The sequence below is a fragment of the Thunnus thynnus genome, chromosome 1 (genome assembly GCF_963924715.1).
Source record: "Thunnus thynnus chromosome 1, fThuThy2.1, whole genome shotgun sequence".
In the NCBI taxonomy this organism is placed as follows: domain Eukaryota; kingdom Metazoa; phylum Chordata; class Actinopteri; order Scombriformes; family Scombridae; genus Thunnus; species Thunnus thynnus.
This window is the reverse complement of record NC_089517.1, coordinates 25,358,783-25,383,943: the sequence shown is the minus strand read 5'-3', so window position 1 is coordinate 25,383,943 and position 25,161 is coordinate 25,358,783. Positions and strand designations below refer to the sequence as shown.

At 39.8% G+C, this 25,161-nt stretch overlaps 1 protein-coding gene across 2 annotated transcripts in view; it reads right to left on the bottom strand.

The window, feature by feature from the left end:
* Window positions 1-3,397, bottom strand: part of spata17 (spermatogenesis associated 17) — a 40,154-nt gene extending 36,757 nt beyond the window's left edge. Inside the window, exons 1-3 of one of the 2 annotated variants that reach the window (XR_010928718.1) lie at window positions 3,250-3,397; window positions 2,592-2,681; window positions 1,311-1,392 (exon numbers count right to left, since the gene is read on the bottom strand). Coding sequence is in view for 1 of the 2 variants with exons in the window: in XM_067592742.1 (XP_067448843.1) it covers window positions 1,311-1,392; window positions 2,592-2,681; window positions 3,250-3,326 (249 nt within the window). In the remaining variant the exon portion in view is untranslated. The remainder of the gene's footprint in view (window positions 1-1,310; window positions 1,393-2,591; window positions 2,682-3,249) is intronic. The other variant, XM_067592742.1, reaches the window with a different exon arrangement.
* Window positions 3,398-25,161: the final 21,764 nt, after the last annotated feature.

The window sequence follows — 25,161 nt, the reverse complement described above, 5'->3', positions numbered from 1 at the left end:
GAGGAGGGAAGGAGGCAAAAAAGGAGAGAGGGAAAGCATGAGCGACAAGAGGAACAAGAGAAAAAGTCAGGGGGTATGGAGGGAGAGAGAGAGAGTGATTAGGGGGACTTTGTATCAAGGGGAGGACGGTACTCTCTTAATACACCAACACAGACAAGGGCCAAGAAAATCTATGGTAGTCAAGCAGTGAGCTAATGGAGATGTATGACGGCCAAACGCTCTCCTCTGGATTTCATAATCAATGACAGCACTGCCAGAAGAGACTAACAAAAGGCCAGAGAATATTCAGCGGCGCACTCGACGAGCCGTCACACACCAAACATGCCGGCCGACCACTGGGGGCACATTTCAGGAGCAAACTGGAGAGTCGGCCATAAAAGGGATTCATATCTCAACACGTCTTTTTTAATAACGACAGGGAAGAGAGGGAGGAGAGGAAGGGGTAAGAAGACAAAGACTTGAAAGGAGCTTGTAAATTCAGCTTGATGTTTTGAGATGAGGCTTTGTGCCAGTCACATTACACATGATAAGGTCCACAAGAGTGAGAGAGAAAAAGCCAGAAAAGAGAAGGGAAGAGAGAGAGAGAGAAAGAGGAGGGGAGGAATAGAATCTCTCAGGGCTAATTCAAAATAGTACACTGTGGCAATTGTGAGTGATTCAAATTAGTGCTCGTCTGTTTCCAAATGAGACCAAACAGCCTCTTTTTAGCCCATATGTGTGTTGTGACACATCCTTCATCGTTTATTTCAACACCCCTCACCCCCGTCCCCCACACCCCCTTTCCATTTCTTGAACGCCTCCCAAACGGCGGCTGGCAGTTATGCTTTAGCAAACAGTCAATTTACAGGCATGATAAATAGCTTGTTGTGATACGTTTACAAAACTCAATCCAGGGGAAAATTATACGTGAGAGCGCTGGGTATTGGATCCGGTATCAACAATCTGTTCAATTAAGAAGCAGTTGGAGGCAATATGCCGAAAATGGGGCCTTGTTTTACTAAAGCACACACATATATACACACACACACACACACACACACACACACACACACACACACAAACTCCTCTACTCTTTCCTTCTCTCTATTCCTCTCCACACTCTTTCTATATGCATCCCAGGAGTTGCTATATAGATGGAATTCCTTATCATATTGCATCATATTTCCTAAGTGCTAATTTCCCAATGTGTAATGAGTGAATTATATTTCTTAAGGTCAGACGCAGGGACTTAGGCATATAGCAATTGAATTCTAATGCATGCTATCATAACATAATCAATATATCTATAGCCGTTCCAGCTTCTGGCTTACCTTCACCATTTGTCTGAAACGCGCCCTTGCTGTGAAGCCCCGCCATATCTTCTGTATAATGACTGCCTTCTTGTGCAGATGGCTGTAATAAAGTCATATTGGAGAGAGGATTGGATGAGGTTGGTTTTTTTTTTTTGGTTTTTTTGTAATTGAAATGAGGGAAAACACTGAAAAAAGGTATTCATATACACATGGATGGAAATGCAATTGTGGATCTATTTGTTAGTTTATGTTCTGCAATTATATAATTCAGTACAAAAACTCTAAAAAGCAAGAATTTTCTTGGGGTTTAGGGTTAGGATTAGATAAAAACCTAACTGTGGTAACCTAACATGGTAAAAACACTAAAAGAAAAGGGAAATGCATTACTGTATGACATATATGCAAGTTAATTTAACAGAAAATCACTAAAATCCCTATTGCTATAATCAACTGTGACCTCTTTTTTGGAAAATAATAAAGAAAATTGTGATTTTGTTTTGTGCTTCAAATGTTGGTTCAAAGGTTGTAAAGGACTTCAGTTAAAAGGTCAGCTGACAAACACACACTCTCACAAAGACACTCACACACAGAACATTGCTGTTCTTCCAGGCTTTTCCATCATGTCCGATGAGCCTTTCACCTCCTTTAGTCAGTGGCACATATTTGTATTCATCTTCAAACATACTCTAAATGCAAGTCCACTGCGATTCTCTGCCTCCAATGAGGCCATCAATTTCCAAAAGGCCATTTATATGCCCAGAAAATCAATGCTTATAGTGGGGATAGCACAACCCCAGAGTTGCACTTAGGCAGCTAAAATTGTTGCTAATTATCCACTTAACGCATTGATCAATTAACTAAAGTAATCTGAATTAACCTACTGTCTGGAAGTTTGTCTGCTGACCCTGCAGAATGGCGCTGGGGTCACAGCATACGAACAGGCACAGAGATAGAGACATTCATTTCTCTCTGTGTGAAAGGAGCACCGAGTACAAGTGACATTTATTCCTCAAGGCCATTTGCAAAGCTCTAGAAGTGGGATAATTATGGGAGTGAGCTAGTATCAGGGTTTCCCTTGAAATTAACTCTTAAGAGTCCTGCCTGAATGTTTTTCCACCCCTGAAGGAAAAAGCAAACCTCAAACTGGTACATAAAATATTAAGGCTTGTATTCTTTCTTTGCCTGTGGCATATGAAGGAGAACCAAAAGTCTCTTTTTCTGGTTTACAGATTCAAATTGAACACACACACACACACACACACACACACACACACACACACACACACACACACGTAATACCTGAGGTAAGCCCGCACCTTGCAGGCTCTGAACCAGCTCTGAATCTGGGTAGCGGCCTGGTTGTCCCCCTCTCTGTTCTCTTCAGCGAGACTGTGGCACACACACACACACACATTGTATTAATAATGGTCTGTAGCTACATTATCTCACTGGTGTTGCCTTTTAACGTAATGCATGAAATAGTATTTATAGGTCTATTTGTACTTGCAAAGTACACAGCCCGGCTTTGCTGTGAGTGCTATGTGTTGTTTGCTTGTTTCATTACTTTAGTGATGGCACCCCTGGGATTGCAGTAACGTTAATTACATGTTACATTTTAAACTGAAATTATAGACCAGTGGTATCAACTGTAGCACAGTTTCTGTTCAAACTTCACAGAAATATACCTGTATGTTGTCTTCATCAACACAAGCGTTTAGTGAGGACCAACGGCTGTTTGCTAGTAGCGTTACGTAGCGTTAAGTTATAAGAGATACAACAAACGTGTCATGCTAACTGTCAGATAGCTAACGTTAAGTTAGCTAAAATCATGGATCCATGGGTAAATTAGTGAAAGCATAACGCTAGCATTAGCTGACATTTCTATTATCGTTTGGCAGTCATTCAGCTAATGGTTAGCAAAGGTCACAATGGTCCTTCACACCTGTATAATACATACCTGTTTCTGTAGAAATGTTCCTTTTGGAAGTCCTCAACTTCACTTCTTAATTTTAGTAACTCCGCCATGTCAGGCATAAGTTTACTGTTGTCTTGGCAACACAGCTGTTACTGGAGATGCGTTCACAACATGTAGGAAGTAGGAATTCCCCACAAGACAAACAGCTGAAAAGGAGGCTATATAGTACCAAACAACACTAAAAATATCTACCTTCTGGTGATGTACGGGAAGTCTCTGTTGATATGATCTGTGATGTCAAAGGCATATGTTTATAGCTTCTATTACTAATCAGCATGTAATGATGATTTGCAAAATCAGCCTCAGTTTATTTGTTTCTTTTAATTTATTTAAACATTGACCAGTATTTTATTCGGGTCCTTCTGGTATGTAGCTGTCCATTCATCTGTAGAATCACACTGATGCACCTCTCTTTTACCCTTCAGACTCCTCTTTCTTTCTCCTACATCTCTCACATGTTTTAAAGAGAGCAACAAATCTACCACCAATTTAATCTGATGTGTTTAAAAGTTTTTAACAAATTGGGTCAGCATATATTGTACATTTTAACTAAAATACTTAGAAAAAGCCTTATTTACTAGTCTCCATAATACATTTTAAACACCAACACTAATACATAACAAAAAATACACCATCTTGTTTATCCTCTTTATTCTTCCTCCATGTCTTTCACCACCTTTTCCAGCACTGTTCACTATCTACTATACTGAAGCAGTAATGCAGTGTAAATAACATAAGAAAGGGAGAAAAAAAATCCCAGAAAAATGCCTGCTCTGTGGATGCAGATTGTGCATCTGAGTATTGATCTGCCAGTGCCAGCCTCACCTCTTGCATCCATCCCTCCATCCATTTCCCTCCTTTCCTGACGTTATCACCCATCATCATACAGTTATCAGTTTATTTCTCCCCTCTCTTCCTTCCGTATTTCCCCTCCTCTTCACTCTTCTATTCCTCTTCAACCATATTCACCTGTCAAAATGATCACATCAGCGGGGAGGGGGGGGGGGGTGTTTGTGTGTGCACAGTATCTGTGCAAGGAAAGATATCTGTCTGGCCAACGGTCAGAGGAAAAGACTGTCTGTATTATAGATTACTCCTTAGAGACAGGCAAACCACAAATAGTGCAAGTGAATGAGTGTGTGTGTGTGTGTGTGTGTGTCTGTCTCCATGCTCTTTCATGTCTGTGTACCGGCATGCCTGCTTGTTTGAGTATATTTTTCTGTCTCTCTGTCTTTCTTTCAGGCCAATTTGCTGTCTTAGGGCCACCACAGTTGTGAAGAGCAGTAGGCAGATGTCCTAGGTAGAGTTATGGCTAGAGGGGCGAACCCATGGTGGCTCAGCCCATCCATCGAGGGGCGGCGGGAGGGCGGCCACCCTGGTAATTACCAGAGAAATGTTGTTGTGACAAGACAGTATGAACACCGCATGTGAGTGAGAGAGAAAGAGAAAGATTTTTAGGGAAGTGTTGTTTTTGACAAGACAGTAAGGATGGCTAGAAGCCATTTGTCCTGCCTCAACACTGATTAGGTGTCACCAGGTGTGTATCTGGGTGAGAGAGTGAAACAAAAAGGAGAGTGAGTGCACTTCATGGAAAGACACGCTGTTTACACACTGTCTAATGACCCAGTTCCAGACCCAACCAGACCATCATCGTCTCATCCTTCTCTTGTAATACATTTTTTCATCAAGTTCCTCCCCTCTCATCTCTTCTTTGCATATTTCTTCTTCTGTCCTTTTATCTGCTGGTTTTCTGTTCTCTGCATCCTCTGTCCGCCTTCAGTCAAAACATTTTTGTTGTTCAATGTGAAGTGAGCCAATAATTATCCAGTGTTACCCGTATATTCCCTCTCTCTCTCCCTCTCTGTGTCTCACGCTCTATCTCTCCATACGGGGCATGTCATTTAACATGCCTCCAGTCACCTCTCACAGTCAGGAAGCTCATCCAACCAGTCATTCTCCATGCCCATTGTTCCTAAATGAGGGCCATATGCGCTGTGGCCAGCACTGGTCATAAACACACACACACGCTACATGGTGATACCAGTGTCTGTGTTTGAATGTATGCGTGTGAGACTGTCACACATTGCTCTGCACTGTGCGTGTGTATGAATCGTTATTGTGTGGGTGTCAGTGTATGAGTGATTATATGTGAGTGTCTGTGTATGTGGGCCTGTCGGTGTGCGTCTGTCTGTGCATGTGTGTTCCTACAGCCACAGTAGGGTGCAGAGGATGGAATGTGTGTTTCTCGGCAGGGCCAGTTCGGCCATTATTATTAAACATCTGTCCGCAGCACATTAATTCCCCCACTCTGATGCATCCCTCTCTGCCCAGGGATCACTTAATTGAAATCCATAATGACTCTTTCTTCTCTTCTCTCCCACACTGAGAAAAGTGAAGCTGGCAAATATATTTTACACAAAAAGGGAGGTTTTTTATCAAATCATTCTATCAGCTATTGCCATTATCTTTTAATAGCCTGATACACCTTTAAGGTACAGTAACAGACAACATCTTAGTTATGTGTAAAACAAAACATATTACAGTGACTATTATTCCTGAAACATTTCTCTAATAAATAAAATTACTGTGTTTAATAGTGCACTTTTGTTAATATATTTGTCCCAAGGATTTACATGGCAAATTATATCTATATGTTTTGTTTTAGATTTCTTTGTCTAAGACAGTTTTGAATAAAATAAAGAATACATATGTAGCTGACAAAAGATTCACGATGACATTTTCTATAACAATTAGATAAAATCCTAGCAAAAAAAAAACAACGTTCAAAAAAAAATGTTCAACTCAGATGTATGATGGGAAGTTTCTGAGCCCTCCTTTTTTGTAGTTTGCTTTCTGGTGAGACGATATTTGTCTCTCTAAAATGAGTTTAGTATCTAATAAACTACAGACACTGTTTCCATCCAGGTTTTACTGTATCTTCCTTATAGGATAATTCAGACTATTTTTTTTAACATAGGTTTCATATTCACAGTTTTATTATTATTAAAATTAAAAATATGTTTGCTTACTTCACTTGTAATGCATAGTAATGCATTCCCATCACACACACAACTCTGACCTGATGCCATTTGTATGACATTAAAATGTTTGTTAAGATATGGAGCTGGCCCTCAAACCAAAAGTTCACCTAAGGCTTGTAAAGGCCTGAAGCTGGTCGTGGTCTTCTTAGTAAACCTATGGAAATTACTCCCTCATATTTTCTGCCTGAGGCTGCTGTTACTTTTTACAGTGGCAATGCTTTTAAACCAATTTGAAGCCATCTCTTTTTCCCTCTCCATCCCATCCCCTCCCTTCCACCTTTCCTCATTCCACATCCTAATATCCTACTAATGGATAAAAACTATGATTGTGCCGGTAGAGGAGAAATATCATACCTTTATTAGCTCACCTATTCCCACAGAGAGAGACAGAGAGAGAGAGGAAGAGAGAGAGAGAGAAGTAATGAATTGAGCATTGTGTAAAATAGTTTAATGCAGGGGTGGTTCATCATTATTTGTGGCGGATTGCATGCAGACAGGGGTGATCCATTAGTGTGGTCGTTTCCATCTGTGTATGCATGTCTCAGTGTGTGTATGCATGTGTGTGTGTGTGTGTGTGTGTGTCACCCAGAAGGACATTCGCTGCTGCCGGCCCCACTGTCACAATGAGAGATTCATCACCACACACACACACACACTCTCTCTCTCTCTCTCTCTCTGTCTCTGTGTCTCACACACACACACACACACACACACACACACACACACACACACACAGGCTACAGTACACATGTGGCATTATTGTTCCATCATTACTCCTCTCATTCTTCTTTTCAACAATTTGTCATTTCGTTGTCTGTGTTGACAGACAAACACATGCACACACACAGATTCATATGACAGTATGTTTTCTGTAAAGGCCAGAATTAAAAACATGGAATTGAATTTGAAAAAAATAAATGTAGTGATGCCAAATTTATCAAATTAAATCATAACAATCCAAAACTTATACTGCAATTTGGTTGCAACTAAACTCAGTGTGGAAATTTTCCAGACATCCATTGACCCATTGATACAATTTCAGTGATATCATTTCTAAAAAGGTCAAACTAATCCAGTAAGAGTTATTCAAATAATTTTTAAGGAAATGAACAAGACTTGTTTTAAAGAAAAGATTGCAATTAGCAGAGTGTAGCTCAAATTCAAGTCTAATTTAAAAACTCCCCATCCGCTGTTTTTAGAAATTGTCCAATATTCTCTCCCTGATTACAACTTTACTTTTGGCATCTGCTCTTCAATGGTGCAGAATTTTCTTCCCACATCTACCCTCACAAATTGTGTGATCCTTTGCCATCTCTTCCCACAGTCAAACTTTAGAGGTCTCCTCCTGTTTTTTGTATAATCCTCCCTCAAGTGTATATGCAACATTGCGAAAAGTGCACCTCAGTCCTGACATACATGGTTGACTCAAGACAAACAGCGCTTCTCAGCTGTTGTGCAAGTCTGTTAAATAACATGTAGGTCTACAGGTGCACGATGCACCAGAAACAAGGCACAGAAACAAAGGCTTAGTGAATGTGGTTGCAAGAGTTTGTCTCTCTTAATTGGAAGCAATTTATATGTTTTTATTTCATTTTATTATTATTTTGGTATATTCACCACACTTTTTAAAGAAACAAGGGACAAGAAGAACAGAACAGCAATCAAACAGGAGAAGAAGAGAATAAAGATAGGGGAGACATTTTTAGCTGCATGATTGCCACATCTGTTGGTCATTCCTTTACATCCACACCCACAATCATATTCTCCTTTCAAAATAAAACCCTTAGTAGTTTAATGGGATGTAGATTTTTTTTCCAGGAACTCAATTTTGGAGACAGAAAATAAATCATCCAGTCTGTACTCTGATCATGGCAGGGTGTAGGCACGCATCTGAGGATTCTCCCTCCTCTCCCTCTCTGTAGCACTTCACCACTTACACTTCACTTGCTCTTTTCATCTGGCCGTACCCATTTGTTATTACGCTCATCTCTTTCTCTCTTTTTCTGATTCGTGTCTGTCTTTTGCTTGCTCTGGTCTGTCTGGTTTGCATCGCTTACTAGCTTTATCTTTGTCTGCCTGAGCTTTTGAGCTTTTTGCACAAGACTGTCTCTCTCTGTCTCTCATTCACTCTGTTTCTTTGACATTAACCTCTTTCTCTGTCTGTTTGAGTTTCTTTCTTTCTCTTCTCCTGCAGCTAATTCTTAATCTTCATAAATAGACATGCTTCACTCACCTTTCACTTAAAGCACAAATGACTATCTTACATTCCTGGAGCATAACATTGCGCACATCTCCAAAGCACCTACTTGTTTTGTCTTCAACAATGACGTCCAGAAGACACTCTGTTGCTTCTGTGTGAAGTAGAACAAACCTTTAGAGTGCCTATGTGAGTGTATATGTCCTGCCACCACTGGAGCTAGTCTATTTCTCTTTGCTTCCAGCTAATTGGTTGGACCGTGAGAGAGACAGGCTGGAGAGGTGGCCAGACCTGAGAGTGAGTGTGTGAGCGTGTGTGTGTGTGTGTCAGATGTCCTCTGGCATGCCTCAGAGAGCTAATCATAACCACACTGCAGAGATTAATGAAGTCAAGAGCAATCAGCCCTGACACACAAACAGGGACACACACATGCACACACACTCACATACATGCACACACACAGGAACGTATAGTGGTTCTGGCTCAGATACACTGAACCTTGTTTAGTTGAGGCAGTGACATGTGGAGTGACTTAATGATTAATTGAATCTCTTCTTGTGCGAACATCTGCACCAACATATGTTGCAATTGTCAAAGTTCCTTTTTGCATGCTCGCTTAGCTTGTGCTCAGCCCCTCCGGAGGATTTTTTTTTTTTTAAACAATCGCATAGCATCAGTGCATGTTATACTGTATGGTGTAGAGGATTTATGTATGGCTACAGTAGACAGTATAATACACTTTAGATGCAATATAAAAGCAGGGCAGATTGACTTCTATGTTTTCTATCATTATACATGTAATGCCTGATAGACCATGGCATGGATGGGACATCAGTGTAGCTTTGTGAACTTCAACACTGGGTTGAACTTCCTGTGTTAACAAACATCATCCCTTTTGAAGCCAACTTGAGCAAGGAACCAGTTTACAGAGCATTTTTGTGTAAAGAAGCAAAGGAGATCTCCAACTTCAGTGCACCAATTGACTTTACGACTGCAGCTCCATGGCAGCCCCTTCTGCCTCCTGTCCCAGATTCATATCAAAACCACTTTCATGATAACTTGCTTAACTAGGATCATCCCAGGGAATGGTGAAAGTATTGTTATTGTTCCCTAGAAGTGAGCAGGACGAAAAAGCTCCCATCCCAGAGTCTGTCACATGTCCAGAGACAAAACATGAAAGAGAAGTTAGGAGTGTGCAGCAGTGGTTCACCAGTGGGACACTTTAACCGTAGTCTGGGGACTGGTTATCACCAAAAATTTGATAATGAGGTACCAACAGCCAATAGCCAGCCAGCCATGTGAACCACCTCACGTCATTTGTAAGTCTGGACCTCAGGCGGGCGGTAATGGCAATGGACTTATCTAGCTGGGGGCGCACCTGCCTTTGGGCCAGGATGTTCCCCAGACATTGAATCTCCCCCCTGCCCAATTACACACTTTTTAGAGGTTGGCCGTGAGTCCTGCCATGGGGACTCCAGGACCGCAGCCACCATCTGCAGATCCTGCTCCCAGTTGTAAGCCACAATGATGACATTAACCACACAGACTGTAGGAAACACCTTGTGGTAAAGTTATTTTTTATATAGACTTTGGTGGCTGCTTCTGTGTCCCACATAGAAGACCATGCAGGCATCTCCATGGGTGCCCAGGAATTAGGTTTCAATCAGATAATATGCCAGTCCATATTCTGCACCCCACCATACTGGCTACCACTATGATAAGGTTCATTGTCTTTTGGCAGTTACAGGACCACAAAGGGAGTTGCGCACCCCAATTTGTTTAAGGTGTACTGACAACTGAAAGTAGCTGTAGACTGTTTTGCCATGGCAGCCTATCCCAACCGAAACTGATACCAAAACCAATGCTATAGCAACTATCCACCCTATGGATGTATAGAGCTTTTTTCTACCTGAATTACTTGTATGACCAGAGAGTGAGAGAGAGAGGGAGAGAAACAAAAGAGAAAAGGAGGGGGCAAAAAGTACATTACATCTCTCTGTTTCAGAGCAGGGGGCTTTCAGCTCCTCATAAAGACCTTGACCTTTGGCTCCTATGGGCCTCTATGTATGATTCACGGGCTGCAGAGGCCCCTGATCCCATTTATCTGTTTGTGGTGTGTGGGTGTAGGTGTGGGTGTGGTGGCTGTATGTGCACATGTGGGACTGAACATAATATGTTTGCTCTTAAGTGTTAATGTGCATGCTCAGGTGCAGCCAGTGTCAGTTGTATGTGTGGCCATAATGCTTCACATGGCCATAACCTGACAAAGTCCCACACAAAAAGCTCAAAGCAGCTAACTTATCATACTGGACATAAACACCATTAACACTTATAACCCAGCTGTGAGCTGGTACTTGAAAGGTTTTCAGTCTTACATCTAAGGCATTAACCAACATTGATGGAGTTCCTCTGTGCAAAGTAGTGAACACAAATTAAATGAGGGGCTCTGTATTGAAGATGACTTTCTGCTGTGATCTGTGATCTGTGATGGATGCTGAGAACTGGGATGAGTGCAGAAAGATGCATGAAGAGGGATAAACCTAATGAAGTGAATCACCTGCTGTAAAGGAGCAAATAAAAATGTTGAAAATGTTGTAATCCTTGAATTTTGGTTGTGTCATATGAATGATGTCATGTTAATTAAGGATCCTTGCTTGGCAGTTTGATTTTGGATTGTTTTCAGCATTTACAATATGAGACAGTATATGGTGAACTTTAGTGGTCTTTGGCAGTCAGAGAGTGCTTGACTCGGGCTGTTTTTGAATGTGAAGTACTTACTGGTTGCCAGTGACCACTCTATAACACGCATCAACACACTTGAATTTGTGGTTCACTGTGTGTGTCCAAAGAACTTTGACTGCATTTGGCCTTTTGGCCATTACCCCACAGATAGATTTGTTTTCCCACTCCCATTCACAGCTAACTGATTACCATGATTGGACTACTGCTTTAAAATGTTCTCGTAAGGCATGTTGTATAAATGCAAAGGTAGTCTACTGGATTGCTCTAAATAAAATAACAAAATCATTGTATATTATACTTATTTCTGTTGTGTTTTGCTGGTAAAATAGGTACTGAAATAATAAGAAACCCGTTTTCCATCAACATTACTTTATTTTACATTTAATTTCATTACTTATATAACACCATAAGCAACCAGTACCCACAACTTTTACAGTCAATTGCAATCTCTATATATTATTAACTCAAAAAATGTAAAAGTGAACACAATGTAATCTGATTACTGTAATAGAGTTCATATAGTCCACACACTCACCCTGCTCACTCACATACACAAGCCTCATTCATCACAGAACCAATCTAACTTTCAGATCAACAGAAATCAGCTCTGGCCACAGGTGACTGGCCTGGCCAAATAGCCTTTCATTATGTGTGTGTGTGTGTTTGTGTGTGTGTGTGTGTGTGCATGTGTGCGTGCCTGTATGCCACAGCTTATGTCTTTTGTTGTGGATTGGAGGATTTAGAGGTGTCCAATAAACAGATTCATTATCTTAATAACATTATCTTCATTGTCTTACCATGTTTGTCAAAACATTTTATCTTAATGTATTTATTATAAGTAAATTTTTATGAAATAAACACAAGAAAAGTGTGACTTTAATACCATAGTAGTCAAGGTAAAGTAAAGTAAATAAATGCAATTGTAAAGGATTAAATGTGACTGAAAAACGTGACTCAAACATACATTGTAAGGAAAGGCAAAGACAGTAGGAATGTAACCAGAACTGAAAAAGGGATGCAAAGTAAATCAAATGAAATGACAATACAGACACAAAGAAAGTTGAAGCTGTAGCTTTAAATAGACAGTGGCAGTAATGGAGACAAAAACAATAACTGAAACACCCCGAGAGACCAAAACAAAGACAGCTAAACCATGAGCTATAGACAGAGCAGAAACCAAGTAGTTGGCACAAAGGCAAACACTGCATCATTTACAGGCATTACCATACCAACTGATAGCAGAGTGAATGTGTAAACTTGATGATGATGATGATGATGGGCTTGTCTCTTCACATGTCAGAGGCAGAAGCAAAGGTCACTGAGCACCAAGGAATTGGGGAGGCTTTTAGTGAGGAGGAAAAACACTAAATACTCCTAATCCCCCGTTTATTTGCCACATGGATGGTTAAAAGCTACTCTCAGCCTCATAAAATTAAAACCAAGTGTGCACCGAACTGTGGAGAAGAGGCATGGATATAGAAAGACAGCAAGAAAGGAAGGGGAGAGGAAAAATGCATAGATGATGAAGAGAGAAAGAAAGAGGGAGGTGGAGAAAGAATGCAAAGAAGAAAGGGGAATTGAGAAGCGGTGATGTGCAGCTCCAAAACATTCTTTAGCAGAATGAGCTGTCACCTGTACCTCCTTTGCTTGGCGATCTATGGTTCACACCAGCTGCTTTTGATGAATACATCCCATCTAAATCATCGAAAGTTCCCCTTTCCTTCTTACCCATAAAATGCAATACACAACACAAATCAGCCCCTTAAACAGTGCAGCCAGATAACAATCGGAAAATAATGCATCTTACCTGGGCCATCCCGATAAATTGTTCCTTATAACACCCTCCCTTAAACCAAAATCAATTCATCCGCCTCCAATTTTTATTAAAATCCCCAGTAATAAATCTTCCCCCCAATGTTTGTTCATCTGTTTTTTGATACATTTATATCACTTTCAGTTCTGCTCCAGTATTTCCCCTGCCTCTACAGCGTAAAATGGGAAAATCTATTTGGGGCCAATAGAATAGTTAAAGGGGTGTTATGGGTGCCTGTTCTTGTGGTGAAAATGGGTGTCAATTTGTGTGTGTGTGTGTGTGTGTGTGTGTGTGTGTGTGTAAATGGAATCGATAAATGTGGCAGTGTGGTGAGTAGATAGCACCCTTCCCCTTGCCTCTCTGATTAACCCACACCACTGAAAACCTGACAGCGATATAACAATATTAGGTGGATGTATGTGTGTGTGTGTAGGCATCTGTAGTCCCTTCGCAACTGCCTTTGTCTTTCCATAAAACCTTCAGGGTACATACAGTACACAGCTGTGTTTACAGGTATGAGTGTGGTTGCTGCTTGTGTGTGTGAGTGCACCGTTGAGCCTCTTTTTCCTGCTTCATGTTCACTGTATCAGTGCTATTAATATTGCCCAGAAATGACATAAAAAAATATATAAATAGGTTTCGCAATTTCCTTTCAATCAGATAATGGTTTAAATACAAGGGAACTAAGATCCCACAATTTTAACCCTTTCTCCACTCTTTAGTAAGCAGTGAGCACATTCTAAGTTGTGATATCTTGCTGGAAAATGAGTTGTACTTAAAAAGGACATATCATGCTTTTTGAGATTTTCTATTATTTATCTACTGTTATGATGTCGGATATTTATGTTAAACATGGTCAAAGTTCCAAAACTTAAGGGTTAACGTATGTAGAAACATTCCCTGCAAGTCAAAAGTCAGGGCTTCAACCTGCTCTGAACACTTTGTTTGCATCGCTTTTTTCTACCATGCCGACAAGTTAACATCAGCTTTCCACACATGCCCATAAACAGCCATCCGTTCCATAGCCTTTGTTGCTAAGGTTGTTGCTAAGGTTTCTCCATGAGTCACATCGGATTTCGGCTCAAAGATGCTGATGTGTTGACTGATGTATTTGAGGATTTTGAGTAAAGAATGAGAAAAAGTAGTGAATTCCTACTACTATTGTTTGTTTAATGGTTTGTTGAGGTAGCCCTCAGAACCAGCGGAAGTCTCTCGTGGGGCAGCTTCTGAGAGCTGGCCAATCAGATCAGAGTGGGCTCCTCGGGAGGGGGGCCTTAAAGAGACAGCAGTTAAAATGGCCTGTTTTAGACAGAGGCCAAACTGAGGGGCTGCATAAATGGTCAGTTTTAGTTAAATCAGGAGTTTTTTGAACTGTCAATCATGCAAAAATATTCCAGTAGAGCCCCAGATTAAAAATACTGACCTGGAAATATGCATAATATGTCCCCTGTAACTCAACCCGATTAATCATCTTAAGCACTCAATTGAAGTATGTCAGATCTTTTCAGGTGACTTCAAGAACCCTCGGCATGGTTCATGTTTGTGATAAGCTTATCATAACTATATATGTTCTACATTTTGTTTAGTTTTTGATGGCTGACTAAACAGAAATATGTAAATTAATACCCCCAAAAGAGTCTAGTGACTTTGCAATAATTTTCCAAAAACATGCTCTACCACTCAGAAAGAAAATATCCATTAATGATTTCCATCTGATTATAAACTGTTGTCAGTATGATGAATCGAATGTTATTTAATGGTATATTTGTTGAAGTTATTATAGCAGTATGATTTTTTTTTACTTTAGATGTTTAGATATTTTTCAATGAAAATACCCCCACTAATCAGGTGAGCACAGGTTGATACTAATATTGGTAATAATAATAATGAAAGTCTTCTAGTGTTGGTCATCTGGTTGCTCCAAAAATCTTAAGTTATACTGAAGCTGCTTTTAGTATCTAATGGTCCTATGTGCTGAAATACTCCAGATCTCATTTGATGCATTACAATTTTACTATCATTTCAAATTTTAGTTTTAATTGATTAGCTGATTTAATTTGATTTTTAATGTTCTTTGCTTTTCTCTGAAGCACATTGTATTTCCCTGGAATGAAAAATGCTAAATAACTAAAGTTTTGTCTCCTTGCTCACTGTCCAGCTATTTCTACATTTCATCTTTATTTATTTTACCAAGTTCTAATCACAGTCTGTCTGTGTGTGGCAGGGTAATGATGGACGATGTAAGAATTCAGACAGCAGAATACAATAGGAATACAATACAATAAGCCTCATCGCCCAGCATTGTCTCATTTGTTGGGTGATCAATGAACACTTTGCGGAGCACTGGATCAGTCAGTGCAGAGGAATGAAGAGATGTGCTGTGATTTATTCTAGGTGTTAAAAAATAATTTGTTTGGATTGATTAACGTTAATTAATTATGCTAATTGAGCAGAATGAAAACAGATGTTGAAAGTGCCCTCCTACTCATCCCACGGTAAAACTGGTCCTTTAATTACAGATGCTATTGGTCTATCTAAAAATAACTCATAATACATGCAAATATTTGCACTTGGTAAACACAGGGACACGGTCAAACACAGACACATGCACCCAAACCAGAAAACTTGCTTACGTGTTCACACTGACACAAACAGACACGAGTACACGACACGACACACAACAAGTTGACAACTAATCTGACATTCTTGGATGAACCTTCCTTGGAGAAGGCCAGTGCAGTCAACAAGTAGTGAGCATGATGACTGCAGACCTGGTTTGACTTTTATTTTTACTCAGAACTTTTGCAGACCACATGATAAGAGTTTATCACTCTCTAATGTAGTGATTGATCTTTCTTCTGGTCTAAGTGTCATCTTTATTTTTTTCTGTGACATTTTCAATGGGATTGTCTTACTTTTCTACAAACAAAAGCTATGAAAACAATGTATTTCTGCTCCAAGTAACTGTTTCAAGATATTCAAATTGAGATATAACCCTATCAATATTTTCTTCACCAATGCGCCTACTATTTATACTATACTTGTTTGTCATTGCACCATCCTTTATTATGGATCATAATCATACATCCTAGTCTGTGAACTTGTTTAAAATTTCTAAAGATAGGGAGGCTCACATTTTAGTCCTGAATAGCATCTCCAGATTTGTGTGCAACATGTGATTTTTCAATTTAGAGTTAGTTAAAATTACGCTCAAATTTAGATATGTTGCCATGAGTGTTAAAGTTTGAGTTGAAGATCAGAAGAGGAGTTGAAGAAAATGATTATAATCCAATGGGATGTTCCCATCACCATCTTGTTAAAAATGTGTGTGCGTGTGTGTGTTTGTACTGTGATCAAGCAGATTGGGTTGCTATCTTTCTCAACCAAACCCTTTGTGAGTGTGTGTATGTGTGTGTGCATACACATGTGTGTGAGAGTATGTGTAAGTATGTGTGTGCTCAGATGGGGCAAGAGGCTGCGCTGAGCCGCATGGATTTGCTGCTAAAGTTTGAACAGTTTTAAATTAAAATGTATTGCCCATTCTCAATGTATTGATCTCAGGCCCAGCTGTGTCAATACGCCGCCCCGGCTATTTTTCCAATAACTTATAAAGATCTGCCAGCCAGGCATAAATTCATTACATAGCTCTGAGTTTATATTCTCTCTCTTTCTTTCTCCTACCTCTTTTTTCTTCTTTTACTCTTTTCTATGCCTCTCTCATCCTCCCTCTCTTTTTTATATTTTCTTCACTGTCTTCCTCTTTTTTTTCTCTGCCGTCACAACCTTCCTCAGTTTAACTCAGGAGGCAGTTTTTGCTGCTGTTTCAGGTGTGATGGTTATCGACTCCCTGTTGTCTATGCTGGAATTATGTTGTTGCAAAAAAAGATTCCACCCAACAATTGATGAAGCTCAAGGTGAAAACAAACAATCATTGGTATTTGAGCTATATTCTTTCTTTATTTTCATTTTTTGTAGTATGTAAAGGAATAATGAAGCAAACTTTTCATGAATTTCATGAATAAGTTGAATCCATGATGTTATGTGTCACTGTATGAGTGAATCCATGAAAAAATTCCTCAAAAATGATTTTACTTAAATATCTTTCAAATTGCAAAAATAATAATTATAAGGTCTGTAACCATCATTTCACATGGTAAACACCGATTCAGCTTTTCTCCAACTTTTCTTTCCTCTTGCCACCCTACATCACTCTAATTCAATTTAGAGTGAGAGGTTGTCCCTCCCTCCTGTTTCTTTCTTTCAGTTCTCTTCTCTTCTACTACTCCCTTTTCTCTCCTTTTTCTGCCATTACACAACTTCTATCATTTCCCATGCCTTTCTTCTTCTCTCCTCTTCTCAACAAGTCCTCCAAATCGAACGGTCCATGCAATCCAGATGCAACATAGAAGCGTTTTCTGATCTGATGCACCTATTGGCAGCTATCGGCAGGACGAAATCATTTGTCTGTACTTTCAAAAACGGTTACAAGTCATTGTTGAAAAATGAATACATATCATGATGTGACAACACTATAATTAAGGTTTGGTTAGGTTTAGCCACAAAAACTAAACTCAGCTAAATAAAGTACTCATCTACTCGTAAGTTGTCATCATAGGTTTAATAATAAGCATGAGGTTAGGGGACCATCGTGGAAACGAGAAACTTATTGGAAATGAGAAACAAAGAGCAGTCTTTCATGTTAAAGTCCAATGTTTTCTTGTCCCATCCATCCACCCCGATCTCCTCTCTAGATGGACTTTTGTGGCTGTATAACAACGTCATCTGATTTCCTCCATTGCTCCCGTCATAATTACTACGGCCACAAGAAGGCTTTGTCACTTGAACGTAAAGGTATGTCACTTTGGGGCATTTGCTGAAACGACCAATTCTGTCGTTTTTCTTGGGAGGAAAGTCTCCCTCTTCTCCCACCTCCTTTTCTCTTCTCCTCTTCTCCCTCCTCCATCCTCTAGTCTTTCCATCTCTCTCCCTAATCTCCCTCCACCTCCTCTCATTGTCAATACCTATCTAATTCCACTTTAGCACCAGTAATTGGCTGATGGATAGAAGCTATGGATTGGCCTCTTCCTGATGACTGCATGACATTTTTCCTCCTCCCCTATAGCTGGTAATACTAATAGAATTCCAAATCCGCGGCACTGGGATCCTGTCATGAGTAGGTCAACCGCTGTGTCAAGGTCCTATTGGAAAGCCAGCATCCAACATCTTAATTTAGACTTAGCCTTTTTTCTCTCTATCTCTCTCTCTGCCTTGCTGGATGATCACTGTCTATTCCTATGTTTATGTTTCTGTAGTTGTAGATGCCTTCTATGCATCTCTGTTATGCTCTGTTTTTCCTGATCTCTGGCTATGTAGATATTTTTGCAAATCATATATATTTTGGACACCTTTAAGGACACAATTTCATCACACTAACTGATGGAGATTGTGTTTGTGTTAATTGTAACATTAATTGTAACATTTTAAAAGTTTGCATGAAGTTTGCCTGGCAGTTGGATGAAAAGAAAGGATTTGTCTCACTCAGTATCTCATATCCAGGAGACATGCACAACATTGTGGCTCCCATTCAGCTCAATGTAGACATTAACTTTTGTAATCCATGGTTTTTAAGCCCAGTCATGCTCCAGCTCTTTACACATGTTACCAGTCAATTTTTAAGCTGAGTGTAAAGGCTAAACAGTATATGATGAATAGTCTGACGAGATGACTTGAAACCAGCCAGTCATGCATCTTGCTTTGTTTGTTATGTCACTACTTCATTGTCACATGCAGTACTGACTCATTTTCTTTTGCCCTGATGTCTCTTCCTGTTGCAAAATTCTACATCTTTTATTATTTGTGTTTACTGTCCTATTGTGCCACCACATTCGTCCATCAGTTGAACAGTCTTAAGGAGCTGGTAAATTAAAGCATAAGCGCTTGTTGAACAGCTTCGGAAACCCCCTCCCCTCACACCTTTCTCACAACAGGTTTTTTAACTTTCCAAAACCAACAATCTGACATTTAACATTTGTGGCAAAGTTCACATGTTGGTAGAACTTGGGTACTACAGTCTTTAGGTTAGCAGGGTTGAAGTCCCCTGTCTAGAATGAAAAAAACATCAAGGTGGGCTGTTTGTTGCTCACTGATGGCGCTACGCAGCTCGTGCAGTGCCTTGTTAGCATTAGCGCTGGGGGGAATGTACACTGCCACCACAGTAATGGTGGTGAATTTCCACCAAATTTCAGTGTAAGTCCCTGTAGCTGGATGGCTGTGTCAGGGATGTTGTCATGCAGCCACATTTCCATAAAAATAAGCACGCAGCAATCCCTCATTTCAGACTGGGTGGTTAGTTAGAGTCTTGGGTAGTCCAGTTTGTTGTCCAGAGAGTGAATGTTAGCTAATAGGACTGACAGGAGCGCTGGTCGGCTAGCTTTTAGCCTAGAGCAGACTTCCGCCTTCTCTCGCAACACTTGCAATGCCCCCTCTCCTGGGCAGCTGTGTCAGGCGGCACCGTGGTGGTGAGACCTTGTCTGTGTAGTAACTCAAGGCTACGTAGCTCCTCCGCCAGCGCTGTCAATAGTAGTGGGTTGTTGATTTTGTTGGTGGTTTTGTTGCTGTTCCATGAACCCATGTCTAGAAGGGTCTTACAGCCGTAAGTCAGACAGGTATCCTACCTGACATTACAATAAACATTAATACAAAAACTAGCACCATTAGCAGGAGCCAGAGGGGCCGCTGCATCTGTGCACACACCATCTAAGCAGATTACTCACCCCCAGGTTTGTTGAGTTGTATTGACAAATTTTTTGAAAAAACAGCAAAAAAGTGTAAACACTTAAAATAAAAATAAAAATAAAAAAGGAATTTCATATATTCCATTTTCAAGATAAGAATATACACCAAACAAGAAAGTGGGCCCAAAAAATGGACTTACATTGCCAATTGCTTTGTGGGATTTTTCTTTTATGTAAATAACGCTTTTGTAAAAATCACTGAATTTAAAAAAAAGTCAAGATTATTGCACTTACTGTTACAGAACAGATACTGATATCGCAACATCTAGCAGAGTCGACCTATTGAAAGGATTGTGTGTGTGTGTGTGTGTGTGTGTGTGTGTGGCATTTGAATACTCTGACTGATGCTTTTTATTTGATGTTTTGTTGTCTCTTCTGAGTAGCACCCAGCTGGTCTCTTTGTTCAGACAATGTATGTTTATGATCTTGTATGGACTTCTATGTGTTTGTGCGTACATGTATGTGTGTATACATGTGTGTGCAAGTATGTACTGCTTATGTATGTACAGTACATCAAGACATACAGGCTTCTGGTAGGATAGCTCATTTATTTCTGTTCATAGACTTTAAATTGAATTTCTGATCAATGAGAAGGATATCTCATACCCCCTCGCTGTCTTTCTGTCTCTCTCTTTTGTCTCTCTGGACTATGAACTTCGGCAGCTGCCAACCAACATCTATCTATCTATCTATCTATCTATCTATCTATCTATCTATCTATCTATCTATCTATCTATCTACAATTACGATTGTGGATCTGATTGTAATGACATATGTGTGCTTGTGTGTGTGTGCGTGCATGTGTGTGTGTGTATGTATTATAGTGATGAATTGGGAAAAAGAGGTTGACTAAATCGGGTTGTCATGCTAATTCAGTCACCTGACTGCATAATGCAATGCAGCAGAGAGACGGACTGAACTTGACCCTGTTAAACCTGACCTTGGCCTCCCTCTCTCTCTCTCTATCCCTCTCACATACAATACATGAGTGCAGAGGTCAACAAATTAGGGTAATAAATCTGTTTAGGTGTGTGGAGCTTCTGAGGAATCACTGTGAGTTTCAACACTGCATTTCTGTTAAGGGACAAAACATCTTTCCATCACAAATACCTCACATACAAAACAATTTGATGTAAGGCTCTCACTGGTTCTTCATTAAGTATTTGAACATGTAGTGTTTACACCCGAAATTAACCTAATTATCCTGCACAACAACATTTCCAAATGGATCTATATCTTTTCTTTTATTGTGTTGCTAAAATTCTGTTCACTTCCTTTTTTTGAGCGGCATTTTAACATTTTAAGTCTGTGCAGTTATTAATTACCTTGTTTTTGAAGCACATACTGCCTCCTTGAGCAACATTTTCTATACGAGTAAGTGAGTAAGTTCAATTTGATGAATGGTCTACTGATTTTGTTGACTTAGCATTTTGTTTTGCATGTCTTTAGCTACTCTTCGGGCCGACATGTTAAATGAAGCACATCAATGGGATGCCATTTAGTCATCAGTAATGTCAGTATTTACTGTGCAGGAATTGATTCTGTTAGCTCACAGAAGAAAAAAACATGCACAATTTGGTGTTGGATTTGGTTGCATGTCTAAACAGGTACTTTTCTGCAGGTTCAAAAGTTTCTGCTGAGATGTTAAATTATTTTTTAATTGGCAGTGCAGCTAGAACGTACACTGTATTTTATTGCTTCACACATAATCTCAGGCTCCTATATTGCATACCCAAGATGCTTCGGTGGTTCTTACAGTTTTGGTGTTGGTGTTATATTTTCATGATGATCCAGAGAAGGTGACAGTAGTTAGACTTTACTTTTCTAACACACAAGCACATAAGATTATGTTTTTCACACTGTCACACATCCTTTTGCCTTTGACCTTCAGGTCTGCCAAAAAAGGATGTGATTAAAAAAACAGATTACCCTGTTGAATATGTTATAGTTCAGATAAAAAAAAACTCCTTCATGTATGAAAAACCAAATTAAATAATAAATAACTTAAAAAATAATAAAAGTTGGAAAATCCACAAGCAACAAATGGTTTGAATCAGCCATTCATCTGAAGTCAAGAGTAAAATTTGTTTATTTTAGCTTGGTGTTAGAAGGTGGGGTTACAAGCCTGTGTGGAATGTCCCTTTAAATTATTCAAAGCCCAATCAGGTGTCTTTTTCTCCTCTGATCTAAAGATGGGTATCAGAGGTCATTCATTCTTTCATCCAGGGTCACCTTTCCCACTTTTCCTTTTAGCACTGACACTCTCACGCGCTTCCACTCCCTATCTCTTTCACTAATGCTATATAGGACGCTGTCCTGGTCACATGCTAGTACATATCAGCATGCACGCGGACATTAAGAAACAAAGCAGCTGTGTGCATATATGCACATGCATAGACACTCTCAACCAGTGATGCACACACGGTAGTCATATACCCACAGACACACACACACACACACACACATTGACGAGGCCATCCCGGCTCCCCTGCTGTGAGCTCTATTATGTGTGTAAGGACATTGTTCAATCTCCTCCAGTGTTTCCATGTATCTGAATACCTCCTGACCTTCTCATAGACTGCAAGGATGTGAAGCATTATTGCTCTTCATGCAACTTGCTTTGGTGTGGTAACAACAATAGGTGACAAAGGTGGATGGCAGACTGTGGAGAGGCAGAGAGGAGATAGGAAGGAGGAAAGAAAACTGTAAAAAAAAAAAAAAAAAAAAAAAAAAAACTCTCAGTCTCTTGACTTTGCATCTTTTTTCCTTTACATAATCACGCTAAAATAATGTCCCATATGTTGTGTATTTATGTGAAGAAAAAAAAATGTTTCTTGTCTCAAATGAAGGATAATCCAAGGTGATTAATGTAAGCTTGTAAATGTGAATCAATGCAAATTGTGCTTCAAGTTTTTACCTACAAATATAGCATAGCAGTAACTCTCTGTTAGCATTGACGTTCGAGTACACATTTGTGATTGCCTGCTCGCCCATATGCATAACTATGCACACTTTCTTGCTGTTATGTATGCATACTTTTGCATAATACAAGTGATTGCTGGCTTGTGTGTAAGCTTCTACGTACGGTACAGTATGTGTGTGTGTGTGTGTGTGTGTGTGCGTGCTCACCGCTGGGGGCTTGTTGTCAGAGCTTCTCTCGACTGGCCAATTAATTATGATGGCCTACTTATGATGTGTAATGGGATGATTTATTAGTAAACACACAAACAGAACAGGGACACAGACACTCAGGTAGCAGCACTGCATTCTGTGGTCTGGGATCATACACTGAGGCAAGATCACACGCCACCTCTGGCTGTGTCCTGCTGGATCAGAGTAGATTACAGCACACCGGAGAAGCCATGCATCTTCAAAAAGTCTACTTTGCAGGCTGTAGGTGATCTATAGGCTACTGTAGTAAGATTGTTTGCTTTCTATATACATTTTTCCATTTTATCCTCTCGATCTGAGAAAGTCATGCAGGTACGCAGGAAAACAGGCATGTTTACAGTACATGCACTTTAGTAACTTGGTTACTGTAAATCTAAAATATGAATGCATCAGACCAGATTCCTCCCCTACCCCAGACCTTATTTTGGATGATTATATACTCATTTTAAGTCTAGATACTGTTTCCTGTTAAGGTGTGTTTTGGTACAGTAGGAGGCCAGGGTCTGTAGAGAGGGAGAGTACAGATTTTCTTCACAGCAGAAATGTGTCTGAAGTTTGCAAATTGTCAAATGTTCTGCTGTGGAAACTTATATTTGTATGTATGCTATGCTACATTGATGTAGTTTCCGGTTAAGTTATACTTTGAATTCAATTATTTTGAATACAAATATTTATTGGTAATGATGTAAAGATCTTCCCTTTCATCCCGCTGTCACAGCGATATCTTCTCTGTCTGAAGTCCCTGTTACATGCACACATGGCCGAGAATCCAGCTTTCTCTAGAAATCTAACTGGGAAAATCCAGTTTCTCTAATCCTCTATCCATTATCATATACAATGACGTTTTAGAAATTAGAAAGCTGACTGTAATTTGGTTGCGTTATATACATTCACAACTAGTAAATGTACAAGCAGTCTTCTTCTGTCAGAGCATGGTCAGTGCCTTGCTGATGGGCAAATTGATAGTTGCTAAATGTTATTTACACCCACAAGGATTCAAAAAAAAGTCAAAGCACTGCTTCTTTTCCTTTTTGTCCACTTTAGGACCCAGGCCTCACTTTTCTCTCTCTGGTTCTTTCTGTTTCTCTCTTTACTCACATTTTGCCCTCCTTCTTCTCTGTCCTTTTCTTTTTATGTTTGGCTTTAAAAAATAATAACTACACGTTTGTGTGTTCTTATATCCAGAATTAACCCTCTCTCTCTCTTTCATGCTTCATCCACTGTTCTGTTGTTGTATGAAAACTAAAATTATCACCCTGACGTACGTGTTTTCTGGAGTGAGAGCATGTGAGTTGAAGCCAGTGCATACAGACATGCGTGTGTCACTGTGTGTGTTTCCACAGTGTGAGTGTGTGTGAGTGCGTAGGCAGCATTAGGCGTGGCAGGTATAGGTGCAGCAGGTCTGTCCTGGTAGAGAGGAGAGCTATTTGTTTCCTTGGCTAGCTGTCTGACTAGCTGAGTGGGTGTCCTATTTCTGGATGACACACACACGCATACACACCAAACCCTGTGCCCCCTCTCCCATACGTTGTGGGACATAATTTATGATGGCTCGGTAACATATGGACTTTTCATCACTCAATGGCAACAAACTCTCTCCACTCAATGTTACAGCATATTGTCTCTCTCCTTCCTCTTCCTCATTTGTTTCCCCTCATCTCTGTCTTTCTCCTCTATTTTTATTTGTGTTTTTCTGTTCCCTGTTTTTCTGACTTTTCTTCCCTTTTTCTGTGTCCTCTTATTTTACGACTTGTTCTCTAGGATGGAATCAAAATAAACAGCTTCTTGCTAAATTAAGATTATGTAATATTTCAACTGCTGTATTATTTAAATGTTCAGTAAAAAATCAATAGTCAGAATAAAAAGGCAAAAAGTAGAAAATAAATGTATTTATTGTTATTTGATATGTGAACTGCGTCTCTTCTACGAGAACTTGGTCCTGACCTTTTAACCTCCGTTTGTGGTTGCCTTTGATAATGTAGGAATTGAGGCCTTTTCTGCATTTATTATCCATTGGGATAAAAACAGCAGTGAAAACTCCGGTTTTGATTATAAAACAAAGCAGACGAAAATGTGATGTCTGTATGTACGAAAGAGAAATATACTTGCTGTACATTTACTGTTTTTTGGTGGTGA